This window comes from Aspergillus udagawae, assembly GCF_001078395.1.
Source record: "Aspergillus udagawae IFM 46973 DNA, scaffold_4, whole genome shotgun sequence".
Classification (NCBI taxonomy): domain Eukaryota; kingdom Fungi; phylum Ascomycota; class Eurotiomycetes; order Eurotiales; family Aspergillaceae; genus Aspergillus; species Aspergillus udagawae.
In genome coordinates this window covers 499,783-520,298 of record NW_025091267.1, presented here as the reverse complement: position 1 = coordinate 520,298, position 20,516 = coordinate 499,783, and the positions used below count along the sequence as shown (strand labels likewise).

The 20,516-nt window shown below is 50.8% G+C and overlaps 7 protein-coding genes across 7 annotated transcripts; 1 reads left to right on the top strand and 6 right to left on the bottom strand.

The window, feature by feature from the left end:
* Window positions 1–433: 433 nt before the first annotated feature.
* Aud_005556 (MFS transporter) lies at window positions 434–2,158 on the bottom strand (the record flags this gene model as incomplete). The annotated part of the gene is made up of 6 exons (XM_043290484.1): window positions 434–1,167; window positions 1,220–1,309; window positions 1,361–1,526; window positions 1,577–1,614; window positions 1,676–1,938; window positions 1,986–2,158. The coding sequence occupies 6 exons, from the start codon at window positions 2,156–2,158 to the stop codon at window positions 434–436; spliced, it is 1,464 nt and encodes a 487-aa protein (XP_043146419.1).
* Window positions 2,159–2,893: 735 nt separating this feature from the next.
* Window positions 2,894–4,243, bottom strand: Aud_005555 (pepsin-like aspartic protease; the record flags this gene model as incomplete). The annotated part of the gene is made up of 4 exons (XM_043290483.1): window positions 2,894–3,231; window positions 3,285–3,533; window positions 3,593–3,870; window positions 3,921–4,243. 4 exons carry the CDS (start codon window positions 4,241–4,243, stop codon window positions 2,894–2,896), a joined length of 1,188 nt encoding a protein of 395 aa, XP_043146418.1.
* A 2,528-nt stretch (window positions 4,244–6,771) lies between these two features.
* Aud_005554 (uncharacterized protein) lies at window positions 6,772–10,217 on the bottom strand (the record flags this gene model as incomplete). The annotated part of the gene is made up of 6 exons (XM_043290482.1): window positions 6,772–7,539; window positions 7,592–7,887; window positions 7,940–7,987; window positions 8,037–9,037; window positions 9,096–9,963; window positions 10,070–10,217. The coding sequence occupies 6 exons, from the start codon at window positions 10,215–10,217 to the stop codon at window positions 6,772–6,774; spliced, it is 3,129 nt and encodes a 1,042-aa protein (XP_043146417.1).
* Window positions 10,218–11,161: 944 nt separating this feature from the next.
* Window positions 11,162–13,080, bottom strand: Aud_005553 (putative UV radiation resistance protein (UVRAG); the record flags this gene model as incomplete). Its single annotated transcript, XM_043290481.1, has 2 exons — window positions 11,162–12,937; window positions 12,997–13,080. The coding sequence occupies 2 exons, from the start codon at window positions 13,078–13,080 to the stop codon at window positions 11,162–11,164; spliced, it is 1,860 nt and encodes a 619-aa protein (XP_043146416.1).
* Window positions 13,081–13,502: 422 nt separating this feature from the next.
* Window positions 13,503–14,600, top strand: Aud_005552 (mitochondrial 54S ribosomal protein mL67; the record flags this gene model as incomplete). Its single annotated transcript, XM_043290480.1, has 2 exons — window positions 13,503–13,781; window positions 13,845–14,600. 2 exons carry the CDS (start codon window positions 13,503–13,505, stop codon window positions 14,598–14,600), a joined length of 1,035 nt encoding a protein of 344 aa, XP_043146415.1.
* A 616-nt stretch (window positions 14,601–15,216) lies between these two features.
* ptcG (type 2C protein phosphatase PTC1) lies at window positions 15,217–16,956 on the bottom strand (the record flags this gene model as incomplete). Its single annotated transcript, XM_043290479.1, has 1 exon — window positions 15,217–16,956. The coding sequence occupies one exon, from the start codon at window positions 16,954–16,956 to the stop codon at window positions 15,217–15,219; it is 1,740 nt and encodes a 579-aa protein (XP_043146414.1).
* Window positions 16,957–18,099: 1,143 nt separating this feature from the next.
* On the bottom strand, window positions 18,100–20,031 carry Aud_005550 (PPIL2 family peptidylprolyl isomerase; the record flags this gene model as incomplete). Its single annotated transcript, XM_043290478.1, has 4 exons — window positions 18,100–18,601; window positions 18,660–19,876; window positions 19,947–19,963; window positions 20,022–20,031. The coding sequence occupies 4 exons, from the start codon at window positions 20,029–20,031 to the stop codon at window positions 18,100–18,102; spliced, it is 1,746 nt and encodes a 581-aa protein (XP_043146413.1).
* Between the last annotated feature and the right edge of the window lie 485 nt (window positions 20,032–20,516).

The following is a 20,516-nucleotide window of genomic DNA, read 5'->3' as shown; positions in this document are numbered from 1 at the left end:
CATCATACCCGGACGGCGTATACGGTCATTGTCTGTGGGTTGTGATTTCCCACGACAGCCTTTATTTTTTTTCGCTCGATTCAATCACTGGAGACGTACAGGAAGGATTAGCTACAGTGATTGATTCTCTCCACTCTCCGCTTAGCTGGGACATGTCTATATCTCCTTCATAGAAATTTGTACCTAGATGCACATAATGTCAGCAGTGGGCAAACGATCGATTTCGATCAGATCCCGGTTGAGACTTTTATCTGTGGTGCTGTGCCCTATCGAGCTATAGTTAGGACGAAAGCCAACGGAACGAAGCACCACTAGGCTAAAGTGACAACCATCCATTTTATGTGTTGCTAGTGCCATGGCCAATCCACTTGATATAGCCCGTTGCGCCGATAATTCCAACCCGTCTACGCGCAGAAACCCAACCACTACCGCATCACACAATATACCGAAACCCACTAATCCCACTCGTAACCCCACCCTGCAAGCCCTGCACCGCCTCCCTCTCCTCCCTCTCCAACCGCTTATTCTCCCTTACCAGGACGAACCGCAGCCAGGTGCCCAGCACCGCCGCCGCAGCCTGCAGCCCGATACAGATGCCCAGCGCAAGCCGATAATGCGGCCAGTCCCGGTCACGATAGGTAAACGGCGTCCAGATGCCGGTGGTATTACCGACGCCGTTCATGAAGGCGTAGGCGACGGCGCGTTTGGCGGGGGGCCGGGGCATGGAGCTCGCGGCCCAGCTGAGCGTTGTGCCGTTCATGCAGACGCAGAACATCATTAGGAAGGTGGCGAAGTATTTCGCGGGGAGGGAGTCGGTGTTCATGAAGAGGAGGAGGCCGGTGATGGCGATGGGGATCGGGTAGATGAAGAACCAGAAGCGGGACTGGAGGCGGTCGCTGAGAAGGCTGTGGAGGTAGCTGTAGAGGGTCATGAAGATGAAGGGCGGGGCGGCGAGGAGGAGGGAGATGGTGTGGTTGTAGCCCAGAGAGGATGTGAGGGTCGGGAAGAAGTTGGTGAAGCCGAAGGAGCCGACAATGCAGATGTAGATGCCTGCGAAGAGGTAGAGTTTGGGGTCTGCGAAGGCGAGCTTGAGGCCGGTGAGTTGCGAGGCGGCATTGCCTTCGTCTAGATCGCTTTCGGCGGCTTGGAGGGCCATACGTCGAACGGCTGGTAGGTCCAGTCAGTGATTGTGTAGAGAACGTGGATGAAGGAGACGTACCGACGTGTTTCATCTCGGGGGATAAGGCACGCCAGTTCTCTGGAAAGTCCGGCAGCAGGTACCAAGCGATGAAACCGATGAAGATGGAGACTCGCCAGAGTTAGTGAGTTGCGCTCCAGGAAACTGAATAGTGTGGCTTACTGGCCCCCTCGATGATATACAGCCATTGCCAGGCAGATAACCCCCGATGACCGTCCAGGCCGTTCAGTATGCCGGCGGCAATCAAGCTCCCAAAAGCATTGGCAATATGAGCGGCCGAGAAGAATATGGTCATCCGCACGCCCAGTTCTCTCTGCGTGTACCATTTCTGTGTATGTCAGAGATAGGACTCTATCTTCTTGAGAGAGCTTCACACACCGAGAGATAGAACATGATCCCTGGGAACAAGGGCGCCTCTATCTCACGTACGAAATTAGTCCAGGCCCCAATCGTCCAAAAATGAAAGTCTGCGCTTACCAACTACCCCCAGGATAAATCTGCAAGCAGCAAGGGATCCATAGCCCTTCACCTGCGAGGTCAACAGCGTCACCAGTCCCCAGGCGATTCCAAAGAGACCGATGTAAGGCGAGGGACGGCCGAGATAGTTCAGCAGAAGGTTCGATGGAATTGGCCCAAGGACATATCCCACGAAGAACACCGAGAGTCCGACTTGGTATTCTGAGCCGGAGAGATGGAGATCGTCCTCTAGACCCTGAAGACGGGCAGCGGTATAGTTTGACCTAGGTAGGTCAGCTTGAATCTTCCATGATCTGCGGATGCGGTATACCGATCAATGAAGTTAAGAAGATATGTCAAAATGATAATAGGCATGATCCGTATATCGAGCTTGCGACGTAGTTTGGGCTCGATCCCGCGCTCCTCTTCGGAGAGTGAGTCTACGACGGGTGTCGAGTAATCCGTGGACGACCCGTCCTCATATTGAAGGACTTTTTCCACCATTTTTTCGGATCAGGTTTGCACAACTTGTCAGATGAAGAAGCCATCTTGACTATTGAACCGCAGTCAAACCTTATATAAATTTTCATGGCGAACTGTGGCTGACTGTCCAAGGTGATATGTGTTACCTCAATCTTCGCCCTTGCATTGACCCTCCATCAAGGCGAAATATGCGAGGCGTACTACCTGCTGGCTTGAAATCATCCCCAGCATAAGCGGTGAGCTCATCTGGAATGACTCTGATAACACAGCAGGATGGAGGGGAGGGTTTGCAGCTGTGGCTTGCGCGCAATATCTGTTGAATGAGAAGGAAGCAGACCTTGTCGCTTCAATCTCAACCCAGATGCAAGCGGACGTTGGCCTACCTCCTCAACCCATTACCACCCGGAATCATTTATATTTTAATGCTTTAAGTGTAGAGCTCAGAGGAATCGGGATTCGTTCACAGGAAACGAACGTCTCGCAGTTGATAAAGGACAATCCTCGCACATGCACCCGGCACATAACAACATACACTGGCCAACGTATATATTCGATATACATCCGAATTTTAAAAAGGCGCATATAGTTACTATCTTCGCTAACGCAAAGTAGAAAGAGTCTGTGGTCATAATCACATTGCTGTTTTAAACAAAAAGCATATACAAGAACTAAATTCGAGATAATTCTCGGCGGTCACAGACCCTATAGATATGGCGAGGCTGGGCCTCAAAGACCAAGAACCGCCTGCATACTCATCTAGGCCTGAGCGGCAAAGCCGAGTCTGGGGCCTTGGGAGTCGAAGACGACGTACTGGCTCTTGAGGAAGATATCTCCGAAGATGGAGAAGCCCAAGCCCGAGTTGCTCTGGATACCACCGAAGCAGGTGGAGCTGCCGTCAGTGACCGGGGCAAAGTTGATGTAGTTGCCGGGAATGACCGCTTTGTAGCCACCGATGACGGTAGTGAAGGAAGGAAGGCTGGTGGAGCAGGGGAAGACATAACCACCGTATTGGTTGCTGTTTTTAGCCCCAGTAACGTGCCGGTAGTAGTCAGCAACGACGCTGTCATCAAGCAGCAGGAGGGTGGTGCCGGTGTCTAAAATGGATCAGCCTGGTACTCCTTTTCGAACGGAACGGAGAAAAACATACCAGCAATGCCGCTGATCTGGTTGGAGTTGGGAGTTCCGTTGCCAACACCGTAGCCATCAGCAGTGAACATCCAGAAACCCTGGGAGCTATCGACGTCGGTATAAGTGAGTTGTCCCTTGTACTTGGAGTTGTCAATGTATCCAAAGTCGTAGGTTCCTGGAGCGTGGTACTTCAGGGTCACAGCAAAGAGAGGAGAGTCCAGCTGGGACTTGACAGTGTCAAAGAAAGTAGTCTGAGGCCGGGGAGAGACTGCATCGATTCGAGTCAGTGGGCTGAGGGAGAAGCTGGAAATCTTGACAGAGTCTCACCTGTGTTGATGGAGCTGAATGCCAGACCCAGCAGACCATCGTTGTCCTTATCCTGCACAAATTGAGAGCTGATTTGGCTGGCAGCCTCCACAGCCTGGCTCTGGGCAGTGACACCACCCACAGTGACCGTATCCTTGTAGACGTCACCGCTGGCAGAGCTACCATCACCATAGGAGATCTGCCAGGAGTAGCCACTCAGCTTTTTGGCAGTGGAGGATGGCTTGTAGATGGCATGGCCGCTAGATTGGGAAGCAGAAAGCTCGGAGGAGAAGACCCAGCTACAACACTTAGTCAATGCAAGAAAGAAAGACGAACAGGGCGCGCTTACAGATCTGCAGAGCCAGTGTCAAAGTCCAAGTTCAGGGTTGTTCCACCAACTTTGACGGGAGTCAGGTATTCCGTGTCATATTGCTCGGGGGTAGTAACAGCGCTGCCGGAGCTTGCAGCCGCCTTGACACTGGCAGGGACAGTAGCGCCATACTTGGACAAAGCATTGGCATAAACGGCTGGAAGATTGACGGTCTTCTTGTCGGTCACAGGCCTGGCCACTTGGTTGATAGTGAAGCCCTTCCGCGACTGAACCACAGGCACAGCAGACGCAATGGTCGAGAGACCGACGATGACAGCTGTGATTTTGCTAAAGACGACCATCTTGATGAAGCAACGGACGACTGGACCGGGTGAAGTAGAAACGAAAAAAAAAGAAAGCAGAGACGATCTCAAACTCTTGCTGAATGAGGATGAGGATGGGATTCCGTCAACAGGTGGTGAACATGCCTCCTTTATATACTTTTTCTCTCGTCCATGAACATAGAAGAGATAGCAAGTACCGACGGAGTCACTCCGGGGTCAGGAGGAGCAAGTTTCACCTAAGCATTCAGGGCATATCTCTTATCCAGGAAGTTCACGACGAAGATCTACATGATCCAGGGACATGAATCCCGGTTTGGAGGGCTCGTAGACGAATTGTCACACCCACCCGGCTAGGCCAAGAGAAAGATGGAACGGTACCCTGGCCGCGATTGTCCGTTCTAGATAGTGTAGCGGGGCGAATGAAGCAAATCAGCCCAAGCACCCACCCAGGAGGTTAGTGCGGACGCCTTGAATGCTACAGCACAGTTGCATGTTGCTTGTTTAGGACAAGAGAGGACAAGATTTCTCTTGTCCTGCGGGCTATTCTTGTCCTGCTGCCCAGCTGGATTGGACGGACAACGCCGGCGGCTCGGGTATTAAGCTATCTAGGCAGGTCAGAGAAGCAATCTCATTCGTTATGACCTGAAGATCGTCATTGATAGTGTTAGTGACCACAGTGGAGAGTGGGGAGCACAGGACTCACGGTACTGAACAAATCTTAGGAGCCTAGTGTACATTCTAGATTAACTGCATAAATTGACGGATAAATTTAATCAGAATCGTCTGGGATTGACCGGAGTCCGATGCAACTATGCAAGCCCCTGAGGAGATGGAAGCATGGGTGCTAGTCAGAGGACGACCCTGAGAGACCATGGTCTCAGCAGGACGATTGAAAGGTTTATTGGATGGGATGGAATCACGACATCACATGGATGGTGATACATTTCAAGATTCACGGAAATTGAGAAGCCTACTTTGTAGAACGTGCTGGCTGAAGGCGAACAATCGAGACGAAGGAAAAGCGATGAGCCTAGTTACTGCCTTACTGCCTTGGTCCCCTACGATTCCATGATCTTCCCTCTCTATTCGATCCTTTGGTCATTGTATATTCTTCCTTCTATGAGTATATTCATCCCTCGCCAGATATCGCTAGGGTAATTTCATGTCAGCCTTACAAAACTACCTGTAGATTGTCGTATCCTTCAGCCACTTCGTTCTCTCAACCACCAACGCCAAGCGACAGCCCAATCCACCCGCAGAGACTAACCAGGCACGATGTCACTTTGTGACTTTCACCATCCACTCACACTCGAGCCCTTATCATTTTTCTTATTCAGTTTTCAGTTAGACCCTCCGAGGTCTCCGTCCACAATCCGAGGACTTCAGCCATTCAGAAGCTTCAATTCAGCTTTCACTCACCAAAGTCCCAAATTGAAAGGGTCGGAGTCCGAGCGAATACCGATGCTCGAATGTTGGGAGATTCATCAGATGCAAACTGAGGGCGTTGATCTTCAAAGATAAGCTAAGAGGAAGAGACTCTGGAGCATAGCATGACTAAAATGATTCGTTCATCAGGGTCAGATCGTTGACTGCCCCTGCAGAGTCAAATCACAAGGCTATTCTCATCTGAGGCTGGATACACCTATACGGTGAATATGTCTTCGGATCGCGCAGTGATATCGACACTACCATTCCTACAAGCTGCAGCTTTCACGTCTGAACCAGCACTTGACAATAAAACAAGAAAATAGCCGGAGTTACTCGTAACAAGGCCAATTATCCCTACAAATTTCCGGAGTTCTGGCCGGGATGGCGGAATCGATTTCCTGTTTGATCGGCAGTTTGAGCTCTTCCGGTACTTCGGATGGAGTATGGAGAATGGAGTCTGCTGCACAAGGGAAAAGCCTCCTGTGGGACGCATATGCGAGGTGAGATCAATACTTTTAGACAATAATTATTACAACGACTAGACAATAAATAATACTTGGTTAGGCTAACTGTCGACAGAAAAGCGGTCATCATCACACTGGATAAATGACTGTGCGACACTGAAACATCCAGTGTGCGTACCCAGGAACAGCGCGTGTCTCGTTCTACGGTCCTAGAAGGCTATTATTTTTAAGCTCGTGTCCAAGTGTCTGGAGTCCAACATTTGGAACTCCCGCATAGAAACATAGAATGACACATGGTAAATATCTTGAAACCGCCAAGCTGTCAGATAACCCTTCCTCATACACTATACAAGACCTTGTTGAGAGCCAATAGTCGAGGGGCAATCATTTCAGAAAAGGAATGCAATCCCCGTGAATGGCAACTTCTAATTACCAAGAAACAATCCTAAGACAAGCATATATATGAACAAGCCACTGAACGCTAAGCATGATTCGCAGTGCTTGGCGCCTGGCAGGATAAAGGGTAGAACACCTTGGCCGAGGTAAAATACGGAAAAGCAATCTCGGGTGTAGCTCAATTGAACTTTTGGCAACAGCACCACCGTTAGATTAAACATGATAAGCATTCGTCATTATTGTTCGGGATGGGATCAGCTAAGAATGCAGGAACTGGGACGGAAGACCGTCGCGCCCTGTTGAATCGAGGCCGTCGCCCGTGCCGTCATATTGCTCGTTGAGCAGGACTTCAAGCATGTCAAACTCGCCTACCATTGGCCCTGTTCCTCCGAGGCCGTGATCAACAACGGCCGTCGAGCTGTTGAAGAAATGATCGAGTGGAAGCGCGAACCAGTCCGGAAGCCCGCCGGAGGTGCCGGAATTATCGTTCATGGATTGCGACGGAACATTCGAGCCTTCCATCCCTCCAGCAGGAGGCGATGTGTGCGGTTCATAGTAATTATGGTACACCGACGGCGGTGGAGGCATGAATGAGACATTAATATTCGAAGAATTGATCGGCTGCGCTGGGATGGCTGCAAGCGGATCATGCACTGATCCCATTGTGGTACTCGTCGGATTATTGCCATCAACGTAGCCAATATTCTGTGCTGCGCTGTGGCCCGGTGTCCATGCATGGTTCGAGCCATCCCGACGGTCGTGCGCGCCATCGCGAGGACGCGGTGACTGGTGCCTGGAGACCGGTGCGGAGGTGCGATCGTGACCGTCACCATCACCACCTCGGTCCAATGGGGCAAATCGAAGGAATCTGGTGCGAATGCTGGTCGTAAGCATTTCCACCAGCCGAGCAATGGCGTGACTCAGGTGGACATCGTCGACGACACATGTCCTCAGCGCTTCCACCGTTCGATCCTGAAGGTCCAGCGATACACGCACATCATCCTCTTTCGCTCCAAGGGTGAATGTCTGCGACCATTAGCCAGATTTGCCATACATAAGGAAAATGACAGAGACCTACCTTGAGGATGAAGATCATGCCAGACAGAATCCGGAAGCATGTCCGCACAGGAGCGTGCTTGAGGTGATCTCCAGGAACCAGGTCATCCAGTACGGTCTGTAGAATCCGACGTGATGCGTCGACAACTTCCTGAATGTATTGCTCGTTGACACGGTACAGCTCCATGAGCATGTGAAACCAATTGTTAGATGACGGACCAGAGCCCGGTCTTCCGTTCTGAGCCTGGGCAGCTTCGTTGGACATCGTGGTCCAACGGTCCACGACTGCTTGCAGAGCTAATGAATTGACATAAACGCCTGTTGATGTTTAGGACATTATATTCCAAAATCAAAATAAGTGGCTACTTACGGGTATATTCGTATTCAATCATCAAGATGTGCCGCATGGCAGGTGCGACTAAACAGTCAGCATTATGTCAAGAGCAAAATTGGTACACAGTACTTACGGTCAATCGTGTCGATATTATTCCGCCATTCTCGTAGAAAAGGCTGAAACCGATCAATCTGGTCACGATATCGCCCACTCCTAATCAGTTCCGATGTCTGTTCATTAGATGCGAACAACAGCTGATTGCTCTGATACATGATCTTGGTGATCCCAATCCAGCAGTCATGCATCCGATCAATAGTTGTATCACCACCTTTTGAAGTTGACACAGGAGTTGGTTGGATGTCATTAGTCCACTGTGGTAATGGAAGCATAGAAGGAATTCCCAGACGGCCGCTGCTCTGCGTGATGTAAACGAGAATCAGACGCCGGAGTCGACGTTTTCGTGTCTGTTCAGCAGGAGAGTCATTCGCAGTCTTCGCTTCGCTCTTATGATCAAAAACTCCCAGCTCAAAAGCCAGCGCCTGTGCGGTGCTCAACAGCATCCAGGACATCCGATCAGACCGCCAAGCGGGCTCCAACCACTTTTGGAAGGCGAGTCTCCCCTCGCCTGAGATTTGAGAGGCCCGATGGTGCGTTGGCTCACCATCATGCTCGACCTCCTTCTCAAGGCGAGTTTGAGCGTGCGCGTCCAAGTCCAAGAGCGTATTTTCATCATCACCAGGGGGGAAGTGCAGATTCCTGGGGTGCCAGTCCGTGAGGATCAAGAGTGCCTCGATACTACCCAGGGATCTCAAGTTTCCTTTGAGACTCACTTTGGCTGCACTTGGGGCCAGGTCAAACGAGCGAGGCTGGCTGATTCCAATGCCGTTCCCGCCGAACTTCTCTTGGCCCCAGAAAAGACGCTCAATCATACCTCGAAGATAAGACCAGAGTCGATCATGAATGTAGAATGACCGAGTATATGCCCCATCACCCTTGGGTTTCATATGCCGTGATGCCGTCGTAAGAATAGTAACAGCCAGTACAGGCTCATCAGTGAGAAGGGTGCGATGTGTCGAAGGATGTGAGAAATCAGGAATGACGATAGGGCTCAACGGTGCAAGGTGTTCATAGTAGCTATAGTCTGTCAGAACAAAAACATCCAAAGGACGAGAAAAGAAAGGTGAGCACTCACTATGCCACATATGCCATGGATTCTTCCACTGTAAGCCAACCTGCTCGAACAAACCGCAGACGTGACCAAGCTCTGACAGCATCGACGAACCCTGGATCCTGCAAGTTATCCATAGGTTCATTGTGATCGCGAGTATCCGAATTTGGGTGATCCACGGAACCCGATCCTCCCGTATTATAGAAGTTACCCACGGGCACGGTACCGGATCGAGGCGCTCGCGGAAAGGAACTTCCTCCGCTTCTAGGAGTTCCAGCCTGTGTCATAGGAGACATCGGAGAATTGAAGGACGAAACCGACCGCCGCGCGGCGTATCGATTCTCGAGGCTCTGACGATTGAGATCCTCCGTCCGCCCTGCCGCTTCGGACAGTAAGTGCAGGGCATCATGACTGTTGCTGATCGCAGGGGACAACAGCTCAACGGCGGTGCGATTCATCATGGGCTGGCTCCCCTCAAGACCAAAACTCAATCCAGGACGCTCGCCGAGCGGCCACATGGGAGGGCGCACGGGTCTGGCATCCTGGAACTGTGAAGTAGAGGATGTAGATTGATTAGTGCCGTATCGTTGACCGGCATCGGCGTGTGGTATTTGATTAGGTGCTGGAGGAGGTCCCTCGGACCACTTCTGTCGCGAATGCACCGAGTCACCATCGAGCGATGTCGGCTCTGGTCGTGCGTTGTAAGACCCATCCGGCGAAGAACCGTTGGGAGCCGCGTCTGCGACCATCATGCGCTTGTCACGGAGGAGAACCCCATCGACACTGTCGTCGACCTCGGAGGGTTTCCGCTTGCGCCTGGTGGCGGAGAACTCGCATCGCTTGCTTTCGCGACGACATCGTACACACGGAGGGGGACGAGGGTTATCGACACCTGCGACGGTTGGATTAGCATTTTTCTTTTCTTTTTTTTTCTTTCCAACAGCGCGCTTCCTAGTTGCCGTGCAGATAGTATGGCCAAGGTATAGGACGGAACTCACTGCCAAGGTCACATTTGACCTTGCGCTTGCGGCAAGGGTCGCAGGCCTGATAACCGCGACGATGCTGAGTTTGAGGCGATGGCGACTTTTGCCCTTGGCTGTTCTGCGTATAGATTCCGTTCTCTTGCTGTGTATTGCTGGCAGCCATCATGATCGTGTATAGCCGCCTTCTGCCGGCACAACAGGGGGAAGTGGATTATGGTGGATTTGGGGTATGCCGATGCAAAGCGAAGGGGCCGCCAGAAAGCGGTGGGGTTTGCGGCCTTTATCAGTTATCACACTTCTCCGGCGAATTTTAAGGACTCGAGGGCTCCACGTTCCGGCTGCAGGTCCTTTTTCCTCGAGGTAAAGCACGTGTAGGCAATGCAATTGTCCTACTATCAACGAAAAAATGGATGGAAAGTTCTGCAATGATGAAATGGAAGACAAAGGGTGGATTATGAGATGATGGAGAATGCTATTAACCTCGCTAAGCCAGAATTTGCTGGGTCCAAAAAATGCGGGGTAAAACAGGGGAGAAAAACACGGCGCAGTGGACACAAATGGAGAGCAGATAAATTATTCCTTGGATTCTAGGCAGAGAAGCGTTCTAATGGAACCTTCCGCGACCTCTCGTTCGTTCCAAGTTCCTCGTGTCCTGTGGTTCATCAATCGTGAGAGGCTTAGAGGGATATCTGTTATCAATAATAATGCTAAGGTATCAGACTCCGGACTAATCAGAGCGAATTGTCCAGATTCCCTGTTCTTCCTAATTAAAGCACAGATAACAGCGAGGACGGCGTCCGCTCATTGGAAGAAAATCTCCTTGCTAGCCCAGAAACGGCCAGGAACGACAATCCAACAGTAATACGCCAAGGATATGACCTGTGATGGGTTTCTAGAAACTGTGGAAGAAGGTAGAAGGTTGCATCATGGCGTCTAGCCAGTAACGAATCAAGTGGAGAAGGGGATAATTGCACGAATGGGAAAAGAGACAGATAAGAGACGGGTACATGGGTAGATAAATGGTCGACCGTCAACAAGACAAGACAAACATCGTACTCATCAAGACCACCTAATGAGGCATTATTAGTAAACAGACGGAATGATCTTCTAAGCCACTGGATGGGAGGTTGGGGTGCTAGTCAAATATTGGCTTGTTTGTTTCGCCTTGTCTGACGCGAGGTCTCCATTTAATTTCGAGCTCGGTCTCATGTCTTTGCGAGGGAAGATCGACTCGTTATAACCAACGCTGTCTTCGCTTCCCCGTCGCGACAGGCTGGGAGTCAGCCGTCCTTGGAGAAGACCACGAATCCCACCGGCCTTGCGTGCTGGGATCTCCGAGGTACCAGCGGTGAGAATGTACAAAAGATATTTCAGGTTGGGGAGGGTATGTCGAATATCGAGTGCTCGCAGGCTTAGCTTATTCAACAGGAACTCAATGTCTTTGTTCAGCAGGAAGACTCCATATTCAAACCGGTACTGCACATTGACCGGGTACAAAGGGTAGGTCCGTTGAGCTAATGAGGCGGACACCGGATCTTGAATCAAGGAGTTCGACAGATACGGACTGATCGGGTATGGCATCGGAACTGATAGGTAAAATGAAAGCAAGTGAACCAGGTGCGCGGTATACCCAAGTGCGGCCGCGACGGCATCCCGATCAATGTCGCCGAAATTGGAGTTGGGAAGGGCGAGCCCGGCGATAGTGAACGCCAGCGGCTTGTCAGGAATCGGCTCAATGGGGTAAATTGCAAGCAAGTCTTCGGAAATGCGCCGAATTTGACCTTTGGTCTCTTCTGTATTCTGTTTCAGCACCTTAGAGCAGGCGGCCAGTTTTAGCTGAGCGTCTGGAAGATGACTGCGAGCCTTTTCCTGACTATACCGTCCACGCTCCATGGCTTCTCTTCTAGCTTTGATACTGGCGATAAGTTCCTCTCTGCGCTTGCATGTCGCGCGGAGCTGTTTTTTCCCCGCCGCAACGGCATGCTTGGTCAGGGCAAGCTTATCTAGGGCACGGGAGGCGTCGCTTGTGAGAGTCATGGCATGATGGTTCTTTTCTAGAATCGCACTAATCTGCGACTCCAATTTCTCCCTCGTGGCCAGCGCGTCTTGAATGCATTCGTCCAAATTGGCCAAGCGCATCAGGGCATCGTAGGAAGACGTTGGCAAAACGACTCCGTCTGAGAATTTTGGTGCGCCCGGAAGTATCATGGTGTTGGAGGATGGAATGCCAGTTAGATTAGTATAAACGCCGTCTGTCAGATGGAAAAGGACGGAGTTCGAGGGCAAGGGTTGGTGGAAGCTATCCAACGATTTGCCTAGAAACTGTAGGGATTGCAGACACAATTGCAGTTCGACCAGCAACAAGTACTCCTCCATGGTCGTTGCTTTCACCCAGAGCTTGAGAGTAAGGCAATCCGCGCGGGAAACTTTCGGTCCGCAAACATTCAGATCAAAGGCCTTGAAGCTGGGGTTCGTAGCATTCTCCACAATTTCGCTCACATAGACAGGCGTATCGATGCCGTCGCAATGAATTGAGAACCACGAATCTGCCATCCTGGTCTTCGTAATATCCTCCAGCTTGATCTGTCTCATCCGTGGATTAGGGTCATTCCACGGCAGCATGCTTCTCCTCCGTAGTCGTGATGCAGGTTGCTGCTCGGCATCGTCACGGTTGTCCGATACGACGGGTGCGGTCTTGAGGTCGGCAAAAGATCGTGACTGTGGCAAGGGCCGGTTTGCGCTTTGAGCTAGGAGTTTGGAAGGGGATTGTAGAGAATATGGAATCTCCTCATCGTCAATAGTCTTCCCACGAGGCCTGCTCAGGGGGGGAGTGATGACAAGGTTGCGGATCGAAATGCCTTGTAAATGTCGGAGCTTGCGGTTCTATAGTCAATGCGTCAGCAGCGATACAGAAACTTCTCATAACTAAATGTTTTAGATACCGAAGGAAACAACCACGGCCTTTCACGGCGAGTGCCGGCCTCGTCCTTGTCCAGCCCATTCGAAGTGTTCGCTGTCGGCGACATTGCGGGCGGTCGAGGACTCAGCTATAGCGGTGCGAGAGTTGTATTCGTCCGATCATTCTAGTTAGTGTCTGGATAATGGTCTCGCCAACGCAAATTGAGAAAATATCTCTTGCAACTATTTGCGCTGATTCTTAACTCAAAGAATGAAGATGTGATGATCATGCTGTTCCTCCGAGCATAAGTGACGCTGCGGAGATCCCGATGCTGGCGTCGATTCGCCCATTCAGTTCCTCCGACAAAAATTGATCCACCCGACACTTTCCTCACTGCCCAGAAACCGTGCAGCTCCCATCACGAAGCTAGATCAACCACTACACACTCCGCAGTCTCGAGTCGCAATGCGCTAGAGTGAATTCACTCTATTGATTCTAATCAACGCCTCAGATCCATTTTAGGAACACCGAGCGGTGTTTCCGGCCGCAATGGCCTCCTCTCAGTCGTTCACCAAACCTTTCCAGAAGATCTTGGACCCAACTAAGATCGGAACCTGGAATGTCGTCCGTCGTCCACCGATCGAAAATCACAGTGTTATTCAGGGAAAGCCTCGGGAGCAAAACTCGAATGCCTTCAAGACACATCAGTGGAAGGAGGGAGTGCGGTTAAGAAAGGCGCTCAATGCCATCGCCCACGGCAAGAATATCTTTGCCTACCATAACATCCGGACTAACCAGGTGGTGTACTCCTTGACAAGATATCTGGAAGTGCGTACCCTCATCATCCATCTGTCCCCATGAGTCCTTCTAATTTCCTTCTTACGACTATAGAAAAACAATGTCCTCCGCCAACTCATCTACCACGGCAAAAAGACTGTTCCCGCAACCCTTCGAAAAGACATGTGGGTGCCCTACTACTCAGTGCACTTCACCGACTCCAAGATCGGACTGCGTGCCTACCACCTCCTCCGCGAATTCTCCATGCAGCGCCAACTCGCTCCCCCCCGCGAAATGATCACAATCACCGAACAATTCCTCGCCCAGAAGCGGCCCCGCAACCCGGAAGAAGCGAAGAAATTCGACGAAAAATACGCTGACAAGATCGGCTGGCTGATGGAGAAGAAAGACCGGGCCCGCGTGGTCATGGATCAAAAGGCTACCAGCGTTGCGGACATCGCGGCTGTACTCTCCATCCAGGAGGATGAGATCGCGAATGGGTTTGCGGATGGCAAGAGGGGCTATCTGACTCCGGCTGCTCGGAGACGGAGAAGGGAGGCGAGAAAGAAGGAGCAAGAGAAGTCTGCCGAGCAGGCTGAGCGTGTGGCTGCTTTCGCGCAGACCCTGAGCACGCCGGAGGTCGACTACACGATCCAGGAGCCTAATGATGACGCGGAGCTCCTGGGAGACAACGGTGTCAAGATCCTCTGGTCTGATATCCACGCCGCTCGTTTTGCGGAGAAATGGCCTGATCGTGTCTGGCATGGCGAGTTGGATCTGAGCCGCGACCATGTTATGCCCGATGAGAAGCACATCCCTGGCAAGAAGGATGTGCTGGCGAGCGACCAATTCAAAGAGAAGCAGGCCTAGATGAAGAGCGACGTGTTCGATGGTATGTAGGAATCGGCGATGGATTGGGCTGTGGATATTCCTATCTCTTCAACGTGACTTTGCACGCACTATACAAACTGTACTTATAGATACTACTTTATTTTTGTGCTTGGGAATGATGATGGCGTTTAGCAGACAATATTTGAATTCATCTGATAACCCCGTAACCTGTTGGCAAGACCACAAGAAAATTTATTGCTTGCGGGCCTGGCAATCTGAGTAGATCAGAATGACATATGGAATTTATATCCGAGCAATATGGCGATACAAAGGCAGGATTGTGCTAGCATGGAAATATGAAACCAGGCCAAGTTCCGCTATCCCCGATTGCGAAGTGAAAAATCCCAGATAGGTAGCAAAGTGATAAGATAGAGTATGAGAACGAGAGATATGGAGGGGCGCAGGTCATCCAACTTCCTGGAGCGATTGCACACTCAAAACCAATCAACACCAGTGACTAGCAAAAAAAGGAGCAGTATAACGAGAGAGTAAGACGAAGCTTTGTTGTTTGTGTCCAAAAATGCCAGGCATAGAGAACTTTCTATCACGTCGTTGGACGCAGCCATTTCAGTTCTGCAGTGCGTGAAATCACCACTTATGTATTCCCATTAACTGACTCGACCTTCTTCGGCGGAGTCTCCTTGTGTTCATCAATAGGGACGTCGGGCCCTGGCCCACCATCAGCCATCTTCTGTAAAACCTCATCCGTGGCTTTCTCTGGTGTCTCGGCGTCATCGGTGATATCTGTATCGGCCATGCTCTTTCTCGCCCCCTCGACAATCTTATCAGCCTCGCTCACTCCGTATCCCGCATGCGTGGCTGGATCACCGTCAACACCGATAGGGTCGACCGTGCGGTTGACGACCTCTTTGACACGGTTGTTGTCAAACCGAATCACCATGCAAGAGAGGTTATCAGTACTGAAGCGAGCGAGGGCATGGTCGACCAGCATTTTTGAGGCTTCCTGAGCATCCTGTATATTCCGTATCAGATCTACGGCTTCTTGGTCACTACATACGTCCCACAACTGTCCAAACATTAGCATCAATAAGAGCCAGTAAAGAGGAAGGTTGCTCACCCCGTCGCAAGCCAGAATGATAAACTCATCTTGATCGGGTTGGATGACTGTCTCTGTAGTGTATGGGTGGCCAGTCACAAGGTCTTTGAGATAAGCATCACCTAGAGCTCGCGTGACTGCAAGAACTCCGTTTACTCGGTTGTTAAGTATCAATCCTCCAGCGTTGGCAATCCGTTTCCCCTCATTTTCGTCACTTCCTTTGTGGTCATAAGATAAGCGCAGCGCTTTACCGTTGCGACATAAAATGATGCGAGCGTCACCAACATTCGCAGTATAGAGAACTCGTTGACGGGCGGCTTTCTCTTGCAATATTGGAAGCACAGACACAGATGCTGATTGAGTTGGCGTGTTGTCAGCTTCCGAGTTGGGTTCGGCGGCGGCGGCAGCGGCCGGAGCCAATGCAGAAGAGCCGGTGACGGAATGAGAACTAGGGACTCTGTCCTCCCAGCGTAGAAGAGCAATGACAGCGGTACAGCCGCTGTTTTTTAACGGCAGCTTCTCCAGCTGCTGGTCGACCGAAGTGAAAGTCTGGTCAAGTAATTCCGGAACGGGGGTGTTGGGGTTTTTCCGCATGACCTCTTCCAGAATCAAATGCAGCTTCTTCCCACACCATTCGGCAGCAAATGTGCCCGCATGTCCGTCAAAGATTGCGAAATACCCATTGTCAGTTTCGACAACGCTGGTTTCTTCTACAGCTGTAGGCGAGACATCACCGGACTGTCTTTTGCCATTGACATCAGCCTGGCCAGAGGGTGCGGGCGTCCCCAAGAAATTGTAGAGGTATGCATGAGTATCTTCCATAGTCCGACGACATCTTCGGTTCCGATCCTCTGTGACGCCAACTCTGAATGAGGAGCGGGGGGTGGGTAATGATTCGCCGGCAGAATTGTTCAACGACCCTTGAGGGACAATCAATGCCGGGTCCATTCTCCCAAGTTTGTGTAGAGAAGAAGGTGGCGAGTGAGCCACGGTAAGGGTCGCAGCGGTTTCACGAGAGTTGCTCCAACTTAACGAGTTTTTGGCGTTGGAGAACAATGTCGCTGCTTTGGTGACGGTACTGCTTCTCCTCTTCTTCTCGCCACCAGGGCTCGGTTCGTCGCTCGCTCTGCGACCAAAGAATCCACCGGGAGGAGAAAATTTCTTCTGGGATACTGTGGCTTCGTCGGTCTTGACGGTCAGGGACGGGGTATTGATGGCCTCCGAGTGTGGAATGGTTTCTAGTTTATCTTTGGGTGGGCTCGAGGAGCCACTGAACATTCTGTTCAGCAACCCACCCTGGCTAGAAAAACTTCTTCTCTTATTACCTGCCAGCTTGATAGGTAGTCCTCTGTGAAGGAGAGAAGTTCAGTGAAGGTGTACGACGGGAGTTACTGCGGTAGTGGAGAACGGCAGATAGCGAGGAACTGACGTAGGAGGGGAGGAAGTGCTGCTGCGGACTTCGAGGGAAAGAAGGCTATGATATAGATCGTCAGTAGTCAATCCTACGCAGAGTTCACTGACTATAATGCGAGCAATAATGACTGTTAGCGGATTAGAGAATCAACCCAACCTAACCCAGCAATGCCGGCGGGGGATGATGCTATCCAACAACTGCGGTTGGAGGGATTCTCAAATCCTTCTGGTAAGGGGCTGAATGAGTAACCAAGGGACAAAACACAAATTACAAGGTCATCAGGATCAATCCTTCAAAAGACCCTGGCGTCTATCCTCAGTCGGGTGTCATGGGCGCTTGAAAGGCAACCCCACTGCGCGTGGATGGAAACGGTATGGTATCAGGCCGCTTCACCAAATCAAAGGGAAAGTAAACACTCACGGAATGATAGGATAGTATCTAGAGATCGTCTGCTCTCCTCTATTATCGATAGCTGTCAAATAGATACAAAAAGTCGTGAAGAGATGGTAGCGCAATGCAGATGGATGGTTTGGGGGGTGGAACTGATGGACGCTTATTATTAGTAGTAGCAGCAGTAGTGATTACTACTAACAACTAATAGTACCTAATAATCCTGGGGAGAGGGGAAGTCTGCCTTACTGCCTTGGGAACTGTTTAAGTCATTGGGTCACCTAAACTGCGGCTACGCTAAGCCTAATATGGTTACGCTGGTGATGGCTGCTGCAGAGGAAGTCCCGAAACGGCGGGAAGATGGAGATAAACTGGCCGAGGATCGGGGATGGTTGGAGACGGCGGGTTGTGCTCACATATAATGCAGCAAAATATATTCTTAGGGAACCTACAAGCTATCTTATGTTATGGTACACTAGACTACAGGGCTGTCTGCAAGGCAGCTTAGCTGCCTATGACATACAAATTAGCCACTAATAGGTTTCCCTTCATGCTGAGAAGTCGATATGTTCGATCATAATACAAGGCTGACATACTTCTAGAAGTACGAAACCTGCTCAATCCCAGGAACTAAAATCACCAAAGCCACCGCCACCCTTGAATTTCTTCCGTGCAGGCTCAGGCTCCGGCTCCTCATCCACAAACTCCACAATCTCGTCTTCCTCCTGATTTGCCTGGTTCGCTAGTGCGGCCTTGAGGTACTTCCCTACTCCCCCAGCCGAGCTCTCGCCCCCTTCTGTCGCACCAGGTCCTCGAATTCGTTTCCCAGTCCAGGTTACGCGATCATCGTCTATCTCCTGAGATGTCTTGGTGTCATCTGTCGAGGTCGTACCTTTCGCCTCGTCTGCCTGCTTCTGTTTCAAAAACTCCTCGAATGGATCCACAAAGATTGTTACGTCTTTGATGCGGATGTCAGGAGTAGGTCGGTTGGTTGTAGCATTCACTGGGTGTATTTCCATGCTGTTCAGGGTTGGTGATGAGGGCGTTGGGTCATCTATTACATGACCGAAAATGGTATGTTTGTTGTTCAGATGAGGCAGCGCGCGGTAAGCGATGAAGCTGCGGCCATTGTCAGCATTTGACTCTAAGGCGACCAGACACGGAAACCAAAACTTACAATTGACTGCTGTTGGTGTTTTTGCCTTTGTTGGCCATACTTAGGGTTCCTCGAGAGTCGTGTTTCAAAGGTCCTTCGAACTCATCGTTGAAGTATTTGCCCCAGATACTCTCGCCTCCGCGCCCAGTACCTGTAGGGTCTCCACCCTGGATCATGAATCCCTTGATATTGCGATGGAAAGCGACATCTTTGTAATAACCTTTCTTGGCCAGTTTGATGAAATTCCACACGGCTTTAGGCGCATACTCAGTGTGCAGCTCCAGATTCACGTCGCCTAGCGTAGTCGAGATTCGAGCATAACCCTTTTGCTTCACTCGCCCTCGTTTCAACATATACTCTTCATCTGAAAGAAGTGCAAGCTCCGCAGAAGTATGCGGCGTCATACCAGTGCTTGTAAACGACGCAGCGGCCAGACCAGTAGTATGCCTCGCCGCGTTATACGGAATAGGTTTCCCAGCCTGGTGTGAAACGGTCTTTTGCGACGCAGCTGCGGCACTCGTACCGACCCCCGGCTTTGTCAATCCTTTAGAGCCGGCAGCCGACTCGGCGCGCTGAGCCCTCTCGGCACGGGCCTTCGCCACGGCTTCCTTCGCCTTCAGGATCTTTGCCGCGTTTCCCAGCGCATTGACATTGACATTATTGGACGGATCCTCTCGTTCCCGTATTTGTTCATCAGTCAACGCGCTCTCTCCCTCCTTCAAATAATTGAACGAACTCAGATTCCTCGACTCGATATTCTGCGGGTCTTGTAGCGTGATTATGTCTTTGCGACTGAACTCCTCATCGGTAACAAGATCGCGCCACAGCTTTCCCTTGATATTCAACCGCTCGACAGTATCCCATGCAAAAACATTGCCCGTATTGCGCAAAGCGACGATGTGCGTGTTGTCCGTCAAGACCTTATACGTGACCGGATCGACATACTCGCCCGACTCGTTCTTCGCGATATTGAGCTTGATGAGGTCGGAACTCTTCAGCGGCGACCCGTCCACGGGGTTTGTACCGTGTTTCTTAATCCAGGGCAGAATGTTGGTTAGGTCAAAAATGGTCCCCGAGGGAGTGCAGACCGGATGCGAGAACGGCTGAAGTGAGAGGGAGCAGAAGTTGAATGGGAGGCGTCTGAAACCTGCGTGCTCTCCTCCCCGCCTCGCTTTCCCTACACCAGCGCCTGCGCTGGCCGAATATGCGTCTTCCGACGCCCACTCGGAGTGTGTAATCTATTAAAATTCGTGTTAGCAGCTTGCGACACCAGAGTCGCGGAGGCAGAGGAAGCGTGGCATATCATACGTAAAGCTTATCCGTTCCTAACAAGTCAGGAGTCAGTCGCAAGTAGTATAAAATAGTTTGAATGGAGAAGCTCACCTTTGCCCATTTCCAATTTTCAAGGAGCGAGGATTTATCAGGCCAAATCTGTAGCTGACTTCATGTTCTTCGGCGCAGCTGGTAGGATTATTTCCAGATATGATGTATTGGTACGCACTAGTAAAAGTAATCTAACCAGTTAAGGCTAGCGTTGTAGTAAGGGGATCATCACCATTTTAAACTAGCAAAATCACAACACAACAGTACTAGCGTTGAGACAGAAAAGGAAAGCGACCTATGTATACAATGGAAGTTCTAAGCCTGCATGATTAATCTTTCACAATCCACAGATTCAGTATTGACTATCCGCTCCTTGTCGACCAGCTCTACCTAGCATCTAGCATGGAATTTGGAGCATACGGTCGAAGAGTTCGGCTTTATTCTGTTCCTACTGGGGTTCAAGGTTCTGAGTCTACCGTTATAGAATATCCTTGAACTTCAGACGTCGGTTCAGGATCACCTTTTAACCGTGGTATAATAGATATACAATGTAGC